Source organism: Aquarana catesbeiana, linkage group LG03, assembly GCF_042186555.1.
Source record: "Aquarana catesbeiana isolate 2022-GZ linkage group LG03, ASM4218655v1, whole genome shotgun sequence".
NCBI lineage: Eukaryota > Metazoa > Chordata > Amphibia > Anura > Ranidae > Aquarana > Aquarana catesbeiana.
In genome coordinates, this window is record NC_133326.1 from 122,334,895 (window position 1) to 122,358,530 (window position 23,636).

A 23,636-nucleotide genomic window follows, 5' to 3' on the forward strand; every position below is an offset into this window, starting at 1 on the left:
ACTACACATCCCAGTAGAACATGCCAGGCACACAAAACACCCCCCTCCCCCCCCCCCCCGTCACACTGACACCAAGCAGTTTTTTTTTTTTTCCTGATTACTGCATGGTGTCAGTTTGTGACAGTTAGTGTGGTAGGGCAGTTAGTATTAGCCCCCTTTAGGTCTAGGGTACCCCCCCTAATAAAGTTTTAACCCCTTGATCACCCCCCGTCGTCAGTGTCACTAAGCGATCATTTTTCTGATCGCTGTATTAGTGTCACTGGTGACGCTAGTTAGGGAGGTAAATATTTAGGTTCGCCGTCAGCATTTTATAGCGTCAGGGACCCCCATATACTACCGAATAAATGTTTTAACCCCTTGATTGCCCCCTAGTTAACCCTTTCACCAGTTAACCCTTTCACCGCCGTTTATTACCGAATAAAGGTTTAGCCCCCTGATCGCCCGGCGGTGATATGCGTCGCCCCAGGCAGCGTCAGATTAGCGCCAGTACTGCTAACACCCACGCACGAAGCATACGCCTCCCTTAGTGGAGGCGTATGCTGATCAATATCTGATCCGATCAGATTTATAACTAGCGTCCCCAGCAGTTTAGGGTTCCCAAAAACGCAGGGTTAGCGGGATCAGCCCAGATACCTGCTAGCACCTGCGTTTTGCCCGTCCGTCCGGCCCAGCCCACCCAAGTGCAGTATCGATCGATCACTGTCACTTACAAAACACTAACCGCATAACTGCAGCGTTCGCAGAGTCAGCCCTGATCCCTGCGATCACTAACAGTTTTTTTGGTAGCATTTTGGTGAACTGGCAAGCACCAGTCCCAGGCAGCGTCAGGTTAGCGCCAGTACCGCTAACACCCACGCACGCACCGTACACCTCCCTTAGTTGTATAGTATCTGAACGGATCAATATCTGATCAGATTTATACTAGCGTCCCCAGCAGTTTAGGGTTCCCAAAAACGCAGTGTTAGCGGGATCAGCCCAGATACCTGCTAGCACCTGTGTTTTGCCCCTCCACCCGGCCCAGCCCAGCCAAGTGCAGTGTCGATCGATCACTGTCACTTATAAAACACTAAACGCATAACTGCAGCGTTCGCAGAGTCAGGCCTGATCCCTGCGATCACTAACAGATTTTTGGTAGCGTTTTGGTGAACTGGCAAGCACCAGCGGCCTAGTACACCCCGGTCGTAGTCAAACCAGCACTGCAGTAACACTTGGTGACGTGGCGAGTCCCATAAGTGCAGTTCAAGCTGGTGAGGTGGCAAGCACAAGTAGTGTCCCGCTGCCACCAAGAAGAAGACAAACACAGGCCCGTCGTCCCCATGGTGCCCTTCCTGCTGCATTCGCCAATCCTAATGGGAACCCACCACTTCTGCAGCACCCGTACTTCCCCCATTCACATCTCCAACCAAATGCAGTCGGCTGCACGAGAGGCATTTTTATGTCCTCCCGAGTACCCCTACCCAACGAACCCCCCCCCCCCCCAAAAGATGTCGTGTCTGCAGCAAGCGCAGATATAGGCGTGACACCCGCTATTATTGTCCCTCCTGTCCTGACAATCCTGGTCTCTGCATTGGTGAATGTTTTGAACGCTACCATACACTAGTTGAGTATTAGCGTAGGGTACAGCATTGCACAGACTAGGCACACTTTCACAGGGTCTCCCAAGATGCCATCGCATTTTGAGAGACCCGAACCTGGAACCGGTTACAGTTATAAAAGTTAGTTACAAAAAAAAAAAGTGTAAAAAAAAAAAACAAACAAAAATATAAAATAAAAAAAAATAGTTGTCGTTTTATTGTTCTCTCTCTCTCTATTGTTCTGCTCTTTTTTACTGCATTCTATTCTGCAGTGTTTTATTGTTATTATGTTTTATCATGTTTACTTTTCAGGTATGCAATTTTTTATACTTTACCGTTTACAGTGCTTTATTGTTAACCATTTTTTTGTCTTCAGGTACGCCATTCACGAATTTGAGTGGTTATACCAGAATGATAAAAAGACAAAAGAAAAAGTGAATTCATGGATGAGGAACTTGCAAGAGTCAAATTAGATAATTAAATACTATTTATTGAAAAAGCTCACTATAAACACCAATCCAAAAATATCCTGAAAACACAGGTACCATCACCATTAAAAAAGACAAGACAGTCATGTGCAGACACAGATGGCCACCTATCACATCAACCACTCGCATGTAACATGTGAAGTCATTCAAAATAAATAAACATGAATGGTTTCAAAGTAAGAGGTACAAAACATTGCTGGAAGTCCTTATGATAAAAAGGAGGGGCAGCAGATGATAAACAGTAAAAACTGGTTTGATGGTGAGTGGTTGTGACGACAGATCTGATCAACACTATATAGTGATCTGGAGGGCAGAAATAACCAGGGAGGGGGAGAGAATGGTGAAGGGCCACGGTGGAAAGGCCCTAGATGGAGGGATGTATGGATGACTCAGCAGCGGCCTCAGAGCACAGGTGTGTGCAGACTTATGGGATCGGGGTCTCTCTAGGCCGGGAATGGCTCACGAGACTGGAGGCTGGAAGGTGTAGGCGGAAGATGCAGGCAGCTAAGGTTGGAGGAGCGGGGCTAGGCTGTATAGCTGACTATGTGGAACGGATGCCAGGTAGTAGACACTGGGGATAACAGACCCGGATCAGGGATGCAAAGAGGTAAGATCTCACCCAGTGTTGACTGCCGTCCACGTCAGGGAAGGAAGTTAAAGCTGTCACCGTCTCCTGCTTGTAAAGTGCCTTGTTGCTGGTAGTTCAATCCTGCAGAGGATCATCTGGAGTATCCCTCCATCATTAGTAGCAAATGGGCAATGAGGGGAGGGAAGCTCAAGTAGTTGCTGTGGGTAAAGTCCGAATGGCTAATGCCGCAGACTTCCCCTCGTATGGTTTCTGCGTGAGGATTTCAGACAGCCGCTTGATTCGCGGGTCAGTGTGATCAGAGCTGGTGGGCGGGTCTGTTGGTCAGCAGATACGCTACAGACACCTTGTCCCTGATTTGCCTTCATTTGTGCAAGACACTATGGACGTACTGCAGCGACTGGATGCCCTGGCTATGCCACCTGGGGCCTTACTAGTGGGGATTGATGTTGAATCATTGTACACCTCAATACCACACTCCTGGGGATTACGTACAGTACAATTCTTTCTCGAGCGGAGGTTCCCATCTCATGGACAGCAGAATGAATTCATAAGCGAAATTCTTACTTTTTTACTTGAACATAATTGCTTCCAGTTTTTGGGAACCTTTTACCAGCAAATAAGGGGGACTTCAATGGGAGCACCTTGGGTGCCCTCATACGCATGCCTACGTCTAGGCATGTGGGAGGAAGATCTGGTATATCCCTCGTCATTGTACCTCAGCCACTGTGCCACGTGGCTGAGGTACATTGATGATGTTCTTATGATTTGGGGAGGCTCGGTACACGAGCTACACACTTTCATGAATGAGTTAAATTCTAACGACAGAAACATCAGACTTACCTACACTTTTCATCCCCACAGTCTTTCATTCCTTGATCTAATGATTTACATTGATAACGGTCTGATTAAGACCAAGACTTTTAGAAAGTCCACAGCAGCAAATACCCTACTTCAGGCATCTAGTGATCACCCCAAATCCCTGATCAGGGCTATTCCTGTAGGCCAATTTCTCAGGGCCCGAAGAAACTGCTGGGCGAGCACATTCAGAGCATCCTGGCTAAGGACGATGAGCGACCCATTCCATTACATTTTATACAAGCACACGGGGGTAATCCCAAGGGGCTTACCTTTAAAAGGTATCTATAGGCTCAACCTCCCCCAGAGAAGGGGTGATTTTGACAGGATTCTGTACCAGAAGGAGAAGATGTGGATATACAATACTAACAGTATGCACCCCCAAGGGTTAAATAATGAGTGCAACCTTGGTGTATTTCTTACTCCATAAAAACACCAGCGGTCATGATTCCACATCTTCTCCTGATGGTCAGAGTTTCCTGTCCTTAGCCTCCATCAATAATTACATTGCCCTGGATCCCTTCCAAATACCCCTTGATTTCTTTATTTATTATCTTCTGTTTTCTCTGTATTTTTCTTTTTCTCGCTAGTCTTTTTCGGGCCTTGTTATCTATTTATGGTGTTTTCTTTCTTCCCCCCCCCCTTCCCTATCCCCCCCTTTCCCATAGTTTTGTTTGCACTTATGGACCCGCCCTCTTAGTCATGATCTATGTTTTCTTTATATGTATGGCTGTCAGTGAACGGCGTGGTAGCCTTGGTAACAAGACGCGGAAGTTCACGTGGTCCCGTCTCAATACTATTTAAGTGAATGATGTTTGCTACTGCACATGCTCTGATGAAATCCGATCTACGGATGAAACGCGTCAGCATGACGCCATCACGCTGTCTGTAGCGTATCTGCTGACCAACAGACCCGCCCACCAGCTCTGATCACACTGACCCGCGAATCAAGCGGCTGTCTGAAATCCTCACGCAGAAACCATACGAGGGGAAGTCTGCGGCATCAGCCATTCGGGCTTTACCCGCAGCAACTACTTGAGCTTCCCTCCCCTCACTGCCCATTTGCTACTAATGATGGAGGCATACTCCGGATGATCCGCTGCAGGATTGAACTACCAGCAACAAGGCACTTTACAAGCAGGAGACGGTGACAGCTTTAACTTCCTTCCCTGACGTGGACGGCAGTCAACACTGGGTGAGATCTTACCTCTTTGCATCCCTGATCCGGGACTGTTATCCCCAGTTATCCCCAGTGTCTACTACCTGGCATCCATTCCACATAGCCCCGCTCCTCCAACCTTAGCTGCCTGCATCTTCCGCCTACACCTTCCAGCCTCCAGTCTCGTAAGCCATTCCCGGCCTAGAGAGACCCCGATCCCATAAGTCTGCACACACCTGTGCTCTGAGGCCGCTGCTGAGTCATCCATACATCCCTCCATCTAGAGCCTTTCCACCGTGGCCCTTCACCATTCTCTCCCCCTCCCTGGTTATTTCTGCCCTCCAGATCACTATATAGTGTTGATCACATCTGTCGTCACAACCACTCACCATCAAACCAGTTTTTACTGTTTATCATCTGCTGCCCCTCCTTTTTATCATAAGGACTTCCAGCAATGTTTTGTACCTCTTACTTTGAAACCATTCATGTTTATTTATTTTGAATGACTTCACATGTTACATGCGAGTGGTTGATGTGATAGGTGGCCATCTGTGTCTGCACATGACTGTCTTGTCTTTTTTAATGGTGATGGTACCTGTGTTTTCAGGATATTTTTGGATTGGTGTTTATAGTGAGCTTTTTCAATAAATAGTATTTAATTATCTAATTCGACTCTTGCAAGTTCCTCATCCATGAATTCACTTTTTCTTTTGTCTTTTTGTCATATGCTGCATGAATTCAGGGGAACACACCCACTATTGATTGGTGTCAGCAACTGTCACTAATTCTATACAGACGTGGTTAAACTACACCTTTAGTCTGTCATAATCATACTGAATTACAGAGTGTTTGGGTTCTTTTATTATCTGCTTTTTTGCTTAGTATACCAGAATGATGCCTGCAGGTTTAGGTATCATCTTGGTATCATTCTTTTCAGCCAGCGGTCGGCTTTCATGTAAAAGCAATCCTAGCGGCTAATTAGCCTGTAGACTGCTTTTACAAGCAGTGGGAGGGAATGCCCCCCCTCCCCCACTGTCTTCCGTGTTTTTCTCTGGCTCTCCTGTCTCAACAGGGAACCTGAGAATGCAGGCGGTGATTCAGCCAGCTGACCATAGAGCTGATCAGAAACCAGAGTGGCTCCAAACATCTCTATGGCCTAAGAAACCGGAAGCTACGAGCATTTTATGACTTAGATTTCGCCAGATGTAAACAGCACCATTGGGAAATTGGGGAAGCATTTTATCACACCGATCTTGGCGTGGTCAGATGCTTTGAGGGCAGAGGAGAAATCTAGGGTCTAATAGACCCCAATTTTTTTCAAAAAAGAGTACCTGTCACTACCTATTGCTATCATAGGGGATATTTACATTCCCTGAGATAACAATAAAAATGATTTAAAAAAAAAAAAAAAAAAATGAAAGGAACAGTTTAAAAATAAGATAAAAAAGCAAAAAAATAAAAAAAAAAAAAAAAAAAGCACCCCTGTCCCCACCTGCTCTCGCGCTAAGGCAAACGCAAGCGTCGGTCTGACGTCAAATGTAAACAGCAATTGCACCATGCATGTGAGGTATCACCGCGAAGGTCAGATCGAGGGCAGTAATTTTAGCAGTAGACCTCCTCTGTAAATCTAAAGTGGTAACCTGTAAAGGCTTTTAAAAATGTATTTATTTTGTTGCCACTGCAATTGTGCGCAATTTTAAAGCATGTCATGTTTGGTATCCATGTACGCGGCCTAAGATCATCTTTTTTATTTCATCAAACATTTGGGCAATATAGTGTGTTTTAGTGCATTAAAATTTTAAAAAGTGTGTTTTTTCACCAAAAAATGCGTTTGAAAAATTGCTGCGCAAATACTGTGTGAAAAAAAAAATGAAACACCCACCATTTTAATCTGCAGGGCTTTTGCTTTAAAATAATATATAATGTTTGGGGGTTCAAAGTAATTTTTTTGTCAGAAAGGGCTTTGTCTAAGTGGTTAGAAGAGTGGGTGATGTGTGACATAAGCTTCTAAATGTTGTGCATAAAATGCCAGGACAGTTCAAAACCCCCCCAAATGACCCCATTTTGGAAAGTAGACACCCCAAGCTATTTGCTGAGAGGCATGTCGAGTCCATGGAATATTTTATATTGTGACACAAGTTGCCGGAAAGAGACTATTTTTTTTTCTCCTGAGTATGGGGATAACACGTGAGACTTTTTTGGAGCCTAGCCTCTTACGGGACCCCAAAAACCACCTGGGCATTCCATGGCCTCCGAAACTGTGATAGGCAGTGAAGAGTGAAATCAAAAATTTACACCCTTAGAAATCCTGAAGGCGGTGATTGGTTTTCAGGGCCCCGTACGCGGCTAGGCTCCTAAAAAGTCCCACACATGTGGTATTCCCATACTCAGGAGAAGCAGCTAAATGTATTTTGGGGTGCAATTCCACATATGCCCATGGCCTGTGTAAGCAATATATCATTTAGTGACAACTTTGTGAAAAAAAAAAAAAATTGTAATTTTCCCGCATTTTGTGTCAAAATATAAAATATTCCATGGACTCAACATGCCTCAAAGCAAATAGCTTGGGGTGTCTACTTTCCAAAATGGGGTCATTTGGGGGGGGGGGTTTATGCCACCTGGGCATTTTATGGCCTTCAAAACTGTGATAGGTAGTGAGGAGTAAAATCAAAAATTTACGCCCTTAGAAATCCTGAAGGCAGTGATTGGTTTTCGGGGCCCCGTACGTGGCTAGGCTCCCAAAAAGTCCCACACATGTGGTATCCCGTACTCAGGAGAAGCAGCTGAATATATTTTGGGGTGCAATTCCACATATGCCCATGGCCTGTGTGAGCAATATATCATTTAGTGACAACTTTTTGTAATTTTTTTTTTTTTTTTTTTTAGTCATTATTCAATCACTTGGGACAAAAAAAATGAATATTCAATGGGCTCAACATGCCTCTCAGCAATTTCCTTGGGGTGTCTACTTTCCAAAATGGGGTCATTTGTGGGGGTTTTGTACTGCCCTGCCATTTAATACCTCAAGAAATGACATAGGCAGTCATAAATTAAAGGCTGAGTAAATTCCAGAAAATGTACCCTAGTTTGTAGGCGCTATAACTTTTGCGCAAACCAATAAATATACACTTGACATTTTTTTTACCAAAGACACGTGGCCGAATACATTTTGGCCTAAATGTATGACTAAAATTTAGTTTATTGGATTTTTTTTATAACAAAAAGTAGAAAATATAATTTTTTTTCAAAATTTTTCGGTCTTTTTCTGTTTATAGCGCAAAAAATAAAAAACGGCAGAGGTGATCAAATACCATCAAAAGAAAGCTCTATTTGTGGGAAGAAAAGAACGCAAATTTCGTTTGGGTACAGCATTGCATGACCGCGCAATTAGCAGTTAAAGCAACGCAGTGCCAAATTGTAAAAAGTGCTCTGGTCATTAAGGGGGCAAATCCTTCCGGGGCTGAAGTGGTTAACCAAGATGGCCACGGCTAGAAATCCAGTGTTTTTTAAAGTGATTTTCCGTGTAGATATGGGCCCCATGGCCATGGTGGAGGTTATCCATAGAATCACCCACTTGTGGGTTCCATTGTTGATTATTATTACATTATATATACACATGCCATTTTATATGCACTTAGTGGCCTTTTTTATTAATATTAACTAATCAACTATTTTTTTATCTAGTTATTAATTCATCACCCTATCAAGAAGTTGATTCTAGTTAATTTGTCCCCTGTACTCCTCCCTATGAGGGCTGACCAAATTGCCTGTCCCTCTGCCCACTCTATTACTCAGGTAGTTTTTTCTGTATACCTGGCCGGCAATAAGCCCTTTTTTTGTTTAGTGCAGCTGAGCGGTCCCCCTTTTAGACATGTGATGTCCTCAATTAGCCTCTATGATTCAGTCTCCTCCAAAATGGACGATGGATGACGCAGGGGAAATGACGCCGTGAACGGCCTTTCCTCTTGCCTGGAACGCAAACACGGTGGTGTGCATTCCGGGCAATCAACAGAGGCAGTATGAGCGGTACGGGGACACTTGCGGACGTGATGACGGACCCCCGGTTTTGAACGACCTTGTGGAACAGCCCATTCAATTTTTGATTTCTAATGTTGCTATTTATTACATGTGCTGCATGGGTTGTTTACAGGACAAGCTTGCCCCCCCCCCAGTGGGAAGTCAGTCGCCCTTGCCGCCCACTGGGTGGAGGGGTTATGTTCTTGATTGGCTGAGTAACAATATATCCCCCTTTTTTAATTATATATATACATACATACATACATACATACACTGCTGAAGGAGGGTTCACTGCTGTGCTCTGAGGAAGGGGGGACTTACCCCTCGAAACGCGTCAGCTGGCAGTGATTTCTGTGTTTTCCTCCGTGACCTCTGGAGTATTGTTCATGCTTAACTGATTGCTGCTACATGATGACCATTTACTGCGATCACATTATTAATGCTTTGTAAGTAGGTTTTTTTTATCTTCTTAATAAATTTTTATCCAAAGATAATCCACTAGGCTGGTGCGCCCTCTTGTTTCTCTTATCTTTGACTATTAGGATTTCCCCATCCTTGAGGGCAGCAAGGCCTTTGTCATTACACAATTGTCTGGGTATCCACTTGTGCGCAGGAGTGTTTTTTCTCTGCTATCAAAACCATGGCCATGGTGTCCTGACTCCCCCCTCCCCCTCATACTGAGGAGCGATGGGAAAACCAAAACAATAAAAGAAAAAGACCTGGCTACAGTTGGTGAACTGCCATCATCCCTAAGGCTACTTTCACACTCAGGCGGGCGCTACAGCGCTAAAAAATAGCGCCTGCATAGCGCCTGTAAAGAGCTTCACCTGTCTCACCAGCGGTGCGCTTGCAGGACGGTAAAAAAAGTCCTGCAAGCCGCATCTTTGCAGAGCTGTAGGAGCGGTGTATACACTGCTCCTAAAGCACCCCTGCCCATTGAAAATAATGGGGCAGCACCGCCTAACCGCCGCTGCAGCGGCGCTTTGCAGGCGGTTTTAACCCTTTTTCGGCTGCTTGTGGGGGTTAAAACTGCCCCGCTAGCGGGTGAATAGCGCCGCTAAAACAACGGTAAAGCGGCCGCTTTACCACCGATGCCCGTCCGCCCCAGTCTGAAAGTAGCCTAATAGATATACACAAGCAATACCCACTAGAAGTGATACTATAACAGCACTAACAATGATCAGAAATACATTAAAAAACATTGTTTACAAAAGTTTAAATACATAAGAAAAAAAAAATACAATAGGTCATGAAAATATAGCTAAATGTTATTATTATGCAAAGAAGATAATAATACTAAAAAAAGTATTAAATAGCATTTTCAGTTTGTGGTGCTCAGATAAAGTTTAGTTATGCTAAAAAAAAAAAAAAAAAAAAAAAGGAAGGAAGGAAGGAAGGGCAAATCAAAATGTTAATTTTGATTAGCTGTTTTTTTTTTTTAACCACTTGCCTACAGGGCACTTTCACCCCCTTCCTGGTAAAAAAAATGCCCTTTTTCTTTGTTTGTCATAAAATTTTGCAAATTAGCAATTTTTCTTCATACATTTTGGTGAAAAGGTTTACTGCTACATATCTTGCCCCCCTCACTACACGCAGAATTAGGCCCCGACTGCTACAACCCTGGCAAACAGATGACACCAGAAGTCTCAGAAAACGTAGCCGCGCTCTTGAGCGCCTGTGGCATAAGACTAAGACCCATGAAGACTTTACACAATATAAATCTGCCCTCCTAAAATACTACTCCTGCCTTCACACTGCCAAACAGCCCTACTTTATCACACTCATTAACACCTTCTCATCCAGTCCACGTCAACTCTTCTCTACCTTTAACACTCTACTCTGTCCTCCACTGCCTCCACCCACCAACTCACTCACTGCCCAGGAGATTGCCAATCACTTCAAAACTAAGATTGATACAATTCATGAGGAGATCACCAATGCGCAAAAACCTCCCCCATGCAACACCCCATGTCCACAGACACAATCATTACTTCCCTCATTCAACCCTGCTACTATTACTGAGGTTGCTAAACTTTTATCTAGCACTCATCTAACCACTTGCCCCCCGGATCCTGTTCCCTCGCAAATGCTACGCTCACCCTCTGACTTGATTCTACGCTCTCTAACTCACATTTTCAACCTCTCCCTCTCTGGTGGCATCTTCCCAAACTCTCTAAAACATGCGCTAGTCACCCCCATACTAAAAAAGCCCTCCCTGGATCCCACCAATCTCAACAACTTATGTCCCATCTCCTTACTCTCCTTCTCCTCCAAACTTCTTGAAAGACTGGTCTACAACCGACTAAGCGACCATCTGACCATGAATAAACTTCTTGATCCCCTTCAGTCCGGTTTTCGCCCTCAACACTCCACGGAAACTGCTCTCCTTAAACTCTCAAATGACCTACTAATGGCTAAAGCCAATGGACACTATTCTGTCCTACTTCTGGATCTCTCTGCTGCCTTTGACACAGTGGACCACCCCCTCCTCCTCAAAAAACTCCACTCCTTTGGTCTCCGTGACTGTACTCTTCGCTGGTTCTCATCCTACCTATCCCACCGCTCCTTCAGTGTCACTTACAACTCTACTTCCTCCTCTCCTCTTCCTTTTTCCGTTGGGGTCCCCCAAGGTTCTGTTCTTGGACCTCTCCTTTTTTCAATCTATACCACCTCCTTGGGTCAGTTGATTGTCTCCCACGGCTTTAAATATCATCTCTAAGCTGATGACACCCAAATCTATCTCTCCACCCCCCAGCTCTCTCCATCTGTCTCCTCACGCATTACCAACTTACTAGCAGACATATCAGCCTGGATGTCACATCACTTTCTCAAACTCAACCTATCCAAAACCGAGCTCATGATATTTCCTCCCTCAGGTGCCACTTCCCCTGATTTCCCTGTCAAGATCAACGGCTCAACTATCAACCCATCTCCCCGCGCCAAGGTCCTAGGTGTAATCCTGGACTCTGAACTAACCTTTCGACCCCACATTCTATCATTATCCAAAGCTTGCCGCCTCAATCTTCGCAACATCTCCAAGATACGCCCCTTCCTAACCAATGACACCACAAAGCTTCTAATCCACTCCCTGGTCATCTCCCGCCTCGACTACTGCAACTCCCTCCTCATTGGTTTACCTCTAAATAGGCTATCCCCACTTCAGTCCGTCATGAACGCTGCTGCCAGGCTCATCCACCACACAAACCGCTCAGCGTCTGCCACACCCCTCTGCCAATCCCTCCATTGGCTGCCACTCAGTCACCGAATTAAATTCAAGATACTAACTATAACTTACAAAGCAATCCACAACCTGGCCCCCAGCTACATCTCTAACCTAGTCACAAAATACCAACCTAATCATTCTCTTCGCTCCTCCCAAGACCTCCTGCTCTCAAACTCCCTTGTCACCTCATCCCATGCTCGCCTTCAGGACTTCTCCAGAGCCTCCCCCATCCTCTGGAATGCTCTACCCCAATCCGTCCGATTTTCTCCTACTTTATCCACTTTCAGACGATCCCTGAAAACTCATCTCTTCAGAGAAGCCTATCTGGCCCCCACCTAACAACTGTACATTTATCTTCTCAATCAGCACATCACCCATAGTTATTATCTCTTGTATCTCTTGACCTTCCCTCTTAGATTGTAAGCTCTAAGGAGCAGGGCCCTCTGATTCCTACTGTATCAAATTGTATTGTATTTGTACTGTCTACCCTCAAGTTGTAAAGCGCTACGTAAACTGTTGGCGCTATATAAATACTGTATAATAATAATATCTTTGGTAAAAAATAATCCAAATCAGTGTATATTATTTGGTCTTTGTGAAAGTTATAGAGTCTACAAGCTATGGTGCCAATCATTCAAAATTGATCACACCTGATGTACGGAAGGCCTACCTAATTTCTTGAGACATGGCCCCTTTTTGGAAAGTAGACATTCCAAGCCATCTAGTATGGTGAGTTTTATGAAGTTGTAATTTTTTCCCATAATTCTTTGCAAAATGAAGATTTTTTTAATTTATATTTTGTTTGTTTTTTTTAACGAAATTGTCATATTAAACAGGTTATTGCTCTCACAGAGCATATGCATACTTGCAACTACACCCCAAAAAACATTCTGCTACTCCTCCTGAGTATAGCGATACCACATGTGTGCAAGACTTTTTCACAGCCCAGCCACATACAGAGGCCCAAAATTGAAGTAGCACCTTCAGGCATTCTACGAGCATAAATGTCACATCTCATTTCTCAACCCCCCATTACACTTTTGAAGGCCCTGGAGCACCAGGACAATGAAATTGCCCACAAAATGGCCAAACAGCAATGAGCCCTGAAAGGGAAGGCCGCATAGTTTACCCTTTGATGTAACTTCTCCTTCCCAAGCCAAGTATACACTGCTCCTATAGCGCTGCAAAGATACTGTTTGCAGGACTTTTCTTACTGTCCTGCAAGCGCTCCGATCCAGTGTGAAGGCACTCTGGCTTTCACACTGGAGAGACAGGAGAGGCTCTTTACACGCGCTATTTTTAGCGCTGTAGCGCCTCAGTGTGAAAGTAGCCTTATCGAGACAGCTCTTCTAGCTAAGTTGATTAATGCGGCTGTTTTAGCGGAGGCTCTTGCAGACTCAACTGCAGCATCTGCAAGGCAAGTGACATTTCCACAGTGTTTCTGAACGCCTGGGGTTAAATGATTAATGTGGGCAATCTGAATGGAATATGTTGTAGCCAATTAGATCAATTAACTAATTATTTAGTGGACTGGAACCCAACACACATCTAGCTCTGACGAAATTTGCTTGCCGAATGAAACACGTCAGCTAGACGTCCCTGTCTGCACAGTGCCCACCACGGACCGGTCACCCCCTCTTCTCCCACTACTACTGCCCTGGGAACAGTCGATCTAAGATGAACACGGACAGCCATATTGATGCCCATTAATGACTTCAGCGCAATAGCCAGCACTCTCCACGGATGAGCTGATTTTCAAATCCTGTGAATGAACTTGCTCTGGGCTCAGAGATCCTGATGGAGACTTAGAAACTTGAATGGGACCATTAAGCTCTCACACACCTGGTGACCAGCGTACCGCTGATGTGAACTAAGCTTCCGCCTGAAGCCCTATTATGCGGGCTTCAAATCCAGCTCTGTACGGCCGGTGTGTGTGTCTCTGCCTGTAAGCTGAGCAGTCCGGTCCCGGTGAAGTCGGTGACCACCCCTGCATGGACCAGTAAAGTCTTTAATGTTGATACTGTCTGGATACACCTAGTTGGAATTTCCAAAGGGATATAGGTCTGCGGATGTTAATCATACAACTCACCTATGTACATGCAATCTGTGTATAAGCCAGCTAATGAAGTAAGCTTCCACTGAAGCACATTCACACGGACTTGGGGAGGAGAAGGGAACTTACTTCCCCATTCATCTGCTTTCCTCACTAAAAGCTGACCTATTCAATAGTGCTGCTACAGTATGCTCCTCTACTTTCCATAACTGTTTCAATATTAGGGGATTTCCTCTATTACCTAAGACTGCTCCTGTAGCCCTCCGTGTGTTTTTTTTGCCTGCTCCCCCTGTGTTCACTGTATCAGGGCAGGTATTGCACCAACTGGTGCACAAATGAAGATTGCTCTCAATAACTGAAGATTTATCATTTATCGTACTGAAATTTGTAACAGCAAATTACTTGTATTATTTTTCTTCAGATTTTATTGCTAGCTGGCAACTAGTGGGTGAATGCCTGAATGACTGAGAGGTGCTGTTCGTGGTGATCACTTGTCATATGATAACGTTATCATTAATTTTAACTGTGTGGTGGAGGTATTGCGGTATTTAATTAGATTTATTGTGGGTGGAATTTTTTTTTCTAATAAAGAATTCTATTTAATATTTTTTGCATTATTTCGGTGTTCCTCTTTGATGAATCCTTTTCCTAGCCCCTCGGGGTTCCTTTCCTACTCTCTCCCCGTTCCCTGTTTTTTTTCATAGCTTTTCCTATCACTGATAGGGAGTCAAGGATGTCATCCGATTTGGATTCCTGCGACAGGCGTTTGGTCAGTTTCTCCACCCAGACATCTGCATTTCTGGCTACACAGGCTGCTGTCAAGGCTGGACCCATGGCTGATGTATTGGCGTCCCAAGCCTTTCTAAGGAGGGATTCTAATCTACGGTCCATCAAATCCTTAAAGCTGTCTGCATCCTCAAAAGGAGAGGTCAGACTGCTTAGTGACTTGAGACAGAGGGGCATCCAGTTTTGGGAGCTTAAAGAATGTCTCCTTGTCACCCTCTTTAAAGGGAAATCTCCTTTTCCAGGTTTTTGGTCTGACAATTCTCCTTTCAGGCTTCCTACATTCCTGTAGGATCAGATCCTTTAGGGATTGATGGAGTGGGAACGCCCTGGATTGACCCTTGCTCAGCCCCCTGTATACCTTGTCCTGTGCAGCGTTACTCTAGGGGTTTCTGGAATCTCCTCTGTGGCATATATCGCCTGTAGGAGCCCATCCAGATCCTCCAGGGTGAAGAGGTGTCTCCTTAACCTTGCATCCGCCAGTGTCTCGCTTAGCTGGTCTGGATCCACCTCCCCATCTGAGCTGTGGCCTGACCTGACTTTCTATTCCCCCCCCCCCCCCCCATCCTCCTCTACCTGAGCTAGAGAAAGTGACTGTGGGGGTGGGAGGAGTGCACTAGGTCCCCTCCGGAGAGGCTTTTCTGGGAGGATGTGCCTTCTCTAGGGGCAAGTTCCTCTGGGTCAGGACCCTGGGCTGCTGACTGGCTGGCAGCGTCACGGAAAGATTTGACTGTTGCCAGCATTTCCATCTGCATAGATGAAAGAAGCCTCTTTCCCTGCTAATTTATTGATACCATACATTTAGAGCAGAAGGGTTTTGAAGGGGACTTTTATCCTTACAGCACCCACATTTTTTTTTTTTTTTGAGTAGGCTATTTATCTGGGGCCTCCTGGGTTCCACGGGGGGGGGGATTCTTTAAGACAGGAGATAGAGCGTACATGTCATTTTAGGTGATTGGTGAAGCCCAGCCTGTTCTGGCCGGCCCAGGAATTCTGACCCCAAGAAACCAGGACCTCCTCTCACCCCCTTCCCCCCCATCCCTTTCCAAGGGGGGTTTCTACTCATTGGGCCCCGACCGGGATCTGCCCGCAGTTGTAGTCGCCTTCCCTTCCTCCTGTTCCATGAGGAGGTTGGCTGGGTCCTGGGCAGCTGGTACCGCTTGTGGGGCTAGTACAGCGAGCCGGCTGCTGTCCTCCACCTTGCTCTGTCTCTCCACACTGTTTTCCTGGGGTTTTTTAGCACTTCCGGGTCGCGCCGTTCTTCCGGCGCTGCTCACTCCCTGCGATGCGGCCATGTACCAGAGTGAGGCTTGAAGTGTAGCACTTCCTGCAAGATTCCCGGAAAAAAAAAAAGAGCAGCTGGTGGCAGTGTTTTATGCACATGCATCGATGGCGCGCACTCCCTGTAGCCAGAGCGCTGGTGCAGCCTTGAGGGCGACCTGTAAGAAGAGCCTGCAGGTTAGTTCAGCCCTCCCTAGAACCTCTCTCAACAGGGGACCATCTGACCCACCCCGGTCATTTGGTCTTTAAACAAAACAAACATGCAGCTGTGTTCGGGAGAAACACAATCAATACTGGGAATCAAGGGGAAGGGTGGGGACTTATAACAAGCTGTCAAGTGATTGTCTTTCCTGTAGGGAGAAGCCCTCATCTCTCAGGTAGCCGTCCTGGAAGGGGATAGGAGAAATTATAAATGAACATTTTTTTACCTGCAAAAATATGTGCATTTATTTATTTGCAAGGTGAACTTAGGCTTGAATTAATATGTTTAAGGGGCGAATTTGTGTATTTATTGGAAGATGGGAAGTGAAGAGCAAGAATGCAATTTTATATAATCTTTATTTTGAAACAAAGGGGGTTGATATAGATATTTCAATATAACATTTAAGGCCTTATGCACACCTGTAAGCTTAAAAACATTTTTTTCTCCCACAGGAGATTGCAGCCTCAAAAATGTGTCAAAAAGCGTTTGCATGGGCGTGTAGCCAGGTGGTCCAGATATTGTGGAACTTGTCATATTAGTCTTTACAAAGATGCCCTAATTATGTTATTCATGTTATTGACCAATTCAAAAATCATTTGTTTGTTGGTTTTGGCTCTACTGAAATCTCCCCATGGAAATACTAATTTTAATCAATTAAATTAAAAACTATCTTGGCTAGGACCTTGTACCACCAAGTAAGCAGTTTATACCAGGATATCTGTATATCAGAAAGACAGGGATAAAGCAGGTGTCAGGCGAATGATATATAAGCTCTTTGGGCATTGGGGAGAATGAGGGTCAATTCGAACACCAAATCTCAGTAGAAGTATAGGCCCTCTTTTGGTTGCTTGAAAAGGACCAATTTCCTGTACATGGGAGAGAAAGTAGACTTTTGTAAAGGAGTTATCCAAAAGGGAGTTAAAGCGGAGTTCCACCCACATTTTTAAATCTTCGCCATCCAGCAGTAAAGTGTGCAGTGATTGCAATTTGGCATATTTTTTTTTCAGAATCACTTCCTGTAGTAATGCTGTATTCTATGGTTACTTCCTCCTTCACAGCCGATCGTGTCATTTCCGGCTTTGCAATGTCTCGTGGGATATGCGTGTCATCAATCCCAGGAGACAACAGGCATGTAGTTTGCTGTAGATAGCTCATCTTCGTAGCCATAACAGAGTGGGCAATTCCTCTGTCGCCACATTTTTTTTTTTTTTTTTTTTAGGGCAACAAGATAATCTTCCTGTGCTAAGCCGTGTGTGTGTATACTGTGCACGCGCAAGATCGTGAGGTGCATGCTGGGTATCCAGCATCACCATATCCCGGAAAGGACTGCTAGTGGGCTTCACATGCCCACAGTGAAGATGGAAGTGCTCTGCAGAGCTGAAATCAAAAGTAAGCAGTTTAAAAATCCGGGAAATGATCGGCGAATTGTTAAATGACACGCATTAAAGTATTTAGACAAGTGTAGCAGAACTGATTAGCTAAAAAAATAAAATAATAATAAAAAATTCTGGGTGGAACTCCGCTTTATGGAGTTCCTAGGCCTTAGGTCTTGTAAAACAACAAATATATTATTAAAATTGTGTGCCTCTTCATGTGTCTAAATGGGAACCTACTATACTGAAGCCATAGGTATGCCAAGGAAGCAACCACCCCTCTCAGACAAATTTACCACGTCTTTCCATCCCTGGCCCAGAATCGAAGAAACGACAAGTGTTCCCCAGGGGGAAAAATGAGAGGAATCCTCCCAGAAGGGTCAGCAGGGATGCCCAGGGGGCATAATAGACTTGATATTTAACTTGTTCTAAATTTTCAAGGTGTGGAATATCAGATGTTGCATCTGCAAAGGCCTTTGGTCTGTGGTGGTACCCCAGTTGTGATAGATTTTTCCATGGGGACCCATCTTTTTTTAATTAACGTCTTGGCACTGACGGCATGCAAATATGCAGCCTCTCAGGGGGTGGGCTTTGGCGCTGAGCGGCCGCATATTTCTGTACCACATTGCAAAACACAGCTGTGCCGAGTGCGCACCCTGTGTACTCCTGGCACAGTTATGGGCAGCTAACATGTGACTGCCGTGACAGCCAATTACGGTAGTCATATGATCATAGACCTCGTCCCCGGAATCTGGAAACCCTTAAAGGTCCAGAAGGCACCGATGCTAAGGGGTTAACATAGAAATCAAGTTGACTCCCAGGTCAAATTATGATATCTCACATATATGTAAAAATCTACTTTTTTTTCCCAACCCTAAGGTTCCTCTAGAGCAATTTCTGCCTCTGATCTTTTCAGCTATCTTTAATTTTTATTCCCAATGACCACAAGTTTAAAGGAGCATTCTTCATACTGACCATCACACGAATGTATCACGAGTTATAGCTATAGTATTTTTAGCAGGTGTGCCCTGAGATCGGAACAGTGTTTCAAGGGTTCCACTGTGTTGAAATGGTTGAGAAAGGCTGCCCCTAGAGAATAAAATGGTGGGTGTTGCAATCTGTTTAATGTCACGCAGTAGTTGAGCAGCGTTTTTTTCAAAAAACGATTCTTTTTTTGAAAAATTACACTTTTATGAATTTTAGTGCACACAAACACAATATACAGTGGAACCTCGGATTACGAGCAAAGTCCGTTCCAGGAGTATGCTCGTAATCCAAAGTACTCGCATATCAAAGCGAGTTTTCCCACTGAAGTCAATGGAAACGAAAATAATTTGTTCCACATTGACTTCAAGGGGATGCAATACCGCATGCGGCCAGAGGTGGGGGGCGCCGGAGAGCCTTCGGAAACGGCCGAAAAGGCCCGAGCACACTTCGGCAAGCCTCGGAAAGCCTCAGTTCACGAGCCTTTCCGAGGTTTGCCAAGGTCAGCCGAACTGTCCTCGGGCCATTCCGTGCATTTCCGAACGCCGACGATCGGCGCTGTTCAGCTCCGGCGCCCACCACCTCAGGCCAAAAGCAGGTCTGCACACCGCTTTTGGCCTGAATCTTGCTCGTTTTGCGAGACAACACTCACAATACAGTGCTCGTTTTCCGAACACGAGCGCTGAAGCCATGCCCCCCCATTCTTGAGTATCCGACGTTCCCTGCCGACGCACCTGCTGACGTGCCTGCTGTGGGAAATCCCTTCCTTGGAGCTACGGACACCACCGGAGCGACCAGGGACTGTCCCCACACCGCAGCCCAGCTGGAAACCGGAGGACAACCGACTCAACTACTCAAATGTGACAAACTGAAAAAAGGGTAATTTTACTGCGCTATCCAAATAAATCATAAGTAATGAAAAAACAAGCCGCAACTACAATGTGAGACACACACACTAAATACAATATAAGAAAAAAAAATTACGCTATATAATAAATGATCAAAAAATGTGACCTAAAGAATATTCATCTAATATAATAGATGTGGACAACTACTTGTGTCACACTAATAGTTGAATAATTAAATATAATCACAAGTGAAATGTGCTAAATAAAACATAAAAATGAAATATATACATACATATACACACACACACATACACACACACAAATATATAAAAGAGTCCCGTCCAATGGGCTATTGGATAGAAATCCCACTGAATGTGCAGTTCATAGTGATCTCTTAGCTCTCCAAACGTTAGTGACATACGTCCACAACACCATGAGAGATGTTATAAAGTGCGACAGGAAAGTTCCTCCACCAGCGATATTAATGCCGCTTACCAGCTTTTTAGATCTCTTGTTTAAGGAGATCATGAGTGCCTGTGGCTCTTATCCCCAGACATGGGACTTTAAAACTTGGATGGCTAGATGTCACCGGACTCTCTATGTGGGATATCCTCTGTGCAGTAGATACACGCTCATTCCCCATGAAAGAATATGAAGGTATCCATAGCGCAATTCATTTTAAAAATGCGTTTATTTAAAAGCTAAAATATTGCACTTACAATTATGCCGTATATAAATAGCGTTCAAAAGACAAGAGCCGGCCAGCTCTCAATAGCTGCCCGTTGCTTCCGGGTTCAGCGTGGTATGTGGTGACATCAGCACGCCGCTCCTCCCTACGCCGTTTCGTCAAAGATGACGTCTTCCAGGGGCCATAGTTTAATAACCACTTGCCGACCGGGCCATAGCGCGGTCGGCTTATTCTGGGAGGGCGTCCATGGACGCCCTCCCAGAATCTTGCTCCCGCGCGCCCTACAGTGTGAGGGGGGACTGTACGAGTTGTTTTTTCTAAACTAAAACCTTGGTATTCAGGTGTAATTGCGGTATTGGCACTTTGAAAAAATAAGTCGTTTTGTGTTGCAGTTTGGGCACTCGGGCTCACAAAGGTTCGCCATCACTGCTCTATAGGGATATGACTGGCCATGGCTGCCATCTTAAGTGCAGCCTGAACACCGTTTTTCTGTGCTGTGACTGTCCCATTTGCACAGCAGAGTTTCTCCGCTTTTCTGGCATCTCTGGAGTGTCCCTGTGAAAGTCTGTTCTCCTATGGCATAGTTATCGTGGCAGATAATCTGGAGCTCCAAGGATCTGTTGCTTCACAGCTCATGTCCAGAACACACCACCTCACCACAAGAGATTGTCATGTTAAAGGATTTTGAGTTGTTCAATTTCTGCAGTTGTTTTAACAATCGGAGTATGAGCTGTGTGTATTCTATGGGTAAATGTTGAATTACAACTAGAGATTACAACTAGAGATCTAGATTCTGAAAGGGCATCTTACCATTTTCCAAAAAAAAAAAAAAAAAAAAAAAAAAAAAAAAAAAAAAAAAACACACACACACACACACACACACACACACACACACACACACACACCAAAAATAAAAGTATGCATGTAACAAAAGGTAAATATTCGAGTCCGAGGTGTGGTGTGATAGCAGAAGGGACGGGCAGGATTTCTGATTTTCTGCCATGGATGAAAGCTGACCTGCCTATGAGCAACTTAAGAAATACTCCCAAATCTGCTTTTACAAATGCAAAAATACTCCTCCAACGAACAAGCATTTAATAAATACCACCATGCAAATATATCACACAATCACCAGACATTTAACATGAAAATGAAACTGTACAACCACAACCACATACTTTTGTAGATAAATCATTACTGTGTCTATTTCACTGAATAAACATTTTCACAGTTGACATAGTGGAAAGAAGAAAGACCGGAATGGCGTGTCCTGCACAGAGGCAGTTTAGAAAATGGAATTAAACAGGGAGAGAAAGTGCTATACAAAAGGGATTAGTTGAAATTGCCACTCCCAAATGATTTAAAAACTCATTTTGTGTCCCCTTAGGTAACCTAACTGCAACTAGAACAGGATCCTTACTGCTTGAACAGGTGCACATATGTTTTTGAAATACCTGTTCATGCACACTATTAAACTACTTTGGCAGATACTACGAACATAGATGCCAATGCTGACAATCATTTACACAAACCGTTTCCATTTCAACTTCAAAAGAAACAAGTACACTGATTTGTAAAATGTGTGTAATAAGGTATAAAAAGTTACTGTATACTAACAGAGAAAATGTACTTTTTAATCCCGGATTTGTGGAAAACCTTTAGTCCTGGCTCACACTTGTGCGATTTCAGATGTGACTTGGGTCACACAGAATGGTAAGACAATGGAAATCACATGGTTTTCAATGGTGCCCATTCACATCAATGCAGCTTTGGGGAAGGTACAGGTCTTATGCAGCGTGAATTCGTGCCCCATATATTCAATGGAAACACAACAAAAACGCATGTACAGGCGTTGGTCAGAGTTTTATATAATCTCCTTCTACAAAAAGAACGCATCAGCATGAGAAACGTATCAAAAACACATCACAAACACATTGAAATTTGGATCAATTCGCAGCTTCACTAGTGTGAACCTAGCCTTAGATGCACTGTTTGGAAATAAAGCAATGGTCCAGAGTTTATTAAAGCGATTTTTTTTTTTTTTTTTTTTTAAATAACAAAAACACAAGCTTTACAAACACGTCATACTTTACCTCCACTGTGCAGTTCGTTTTGCACAGTGTGGCCCCGATCATCCTCTTCTGGGGTCCCCCGGCGACGCTATCAGCTCGTCCCGCATCATATAACCCCCTAGCGCTCTCCCGGGGGGGGGGTTACCTTGTGAGCGCGCTCCTGAGTCCAGCATTTGCATCCATAGACACAGAAGGTGGGACTCAGCCCCGCCCCCTCAGCGCCCGTGTCATTGGATTTGATTGACAGCAGCAGGAGCCAATGGCTGCGCTGCTATCAATTTATACATAAATTGACATAAATATCAGGCGTGCGTAACTCTGTAGTCTGATCATTATCTGGAGGTGAGCAGGCATTCCAGCTAGAGGTGGTGGTCACTGAAGTCACTGGATAATATGAATTAATAATTCTATGAACTGTCACCTAGAGTTGCACTACAGTGTTTTTTTCACATTATTTGTACTTTTTTTTTTTATTGTTTTAATGTTTATATTGGTTGTGCTACACTTGTTTTGGTTTATAAGAAGAGATTGAAGACGTGCCCAAGAGAAACACAGACTGCAGACAATGTCTATGACACCACTCCACCCACTCACCCTGCAGCATGCAGGCCCATGACGGAACACCTGCTTATCTTTTCTGTGGTCAGCTTGTAGCGGAAACTGCAATGTGTTCACTCGCTGAATGATTGCATGCTCAGTGTTATATGATATTTGATAACATTAAGTCCTAATTCATACTGAACGTTTGAAACTCGCATTTTGTTGCAGTTTCGGGGGCGATTTGAAAGACATCTGTGCGGGTTCATGCACAGATGTCTATTGAAATCGCAACCGAAATCTGCAAACGTAGTGCAGGAACTGGGACAGTGCCGTTGCCGGCAATAGGCTGCAATTTGGCATGCAATTTGACAAGTCAAATAGCACCAATGTGAACGCGGGCTTAAGCAAGTTTAATTGGCTCCCCCAGGTGTTAAAATACCGACATGTATCGCACCAGAAAGCACCACGGCGCCATGCTGCTGTGAATGAACACAAATGGAAACTGTGATGCGCTGCAACGCACATCGCACCACCTCCCTCATCGCGGCTAAGTGAAAAATGACAGCTGTCTGCACACCAAGTCTACTTTCACACTGATCTGTAGTATAAATGCAGTAAAAACGCATAAACAGTATCTCACAAAAGTGAGTACACCCCTCACATTTTTGTAAATATTTTATCATATATCTTTTCATGTGACAACACTGAAGAAATGACACTTTGCTACAATGTAAAGTAGTGAGTGTACAGCTTGTATAACAGTGTAAATTTGCTGTCCCCTCAAAATAACTCAACGCACAGCCATTAATGTCTAAACTGCTGGCAAAAAAAAAAAAAAAAGTGAGTACACCCCTAAGGGAAAATGTCCAAATTGGGCCCAAAGTGTCAATATTTTGTGTGGCCACCA

General features: G+C 44.5%; 1 protein-coding gene across 1 annotated transcript in view; it reads right to left on the reverse strand.

Annotated features, from left to right (window-relative positions):
• VPS13C (vacuolar protein sorting 13 homolog C) overlaps positions 1-23,636 on the reverse strand; it is a 548,274-nt gene that overhangs the window by 516,757 nt on the left and 7,881 nt on the right. The window contains exon 5 of the mRNA XM_073619118.1: positions 7,598-7,633. Within this exon, the coding sequence (XP_073475219.1) occupies positions 7,598-7,633 (36 nt within the window). The remainder of the gene's footprint in view (positions 1-7,597; positions 7,634-23,636) is intronic.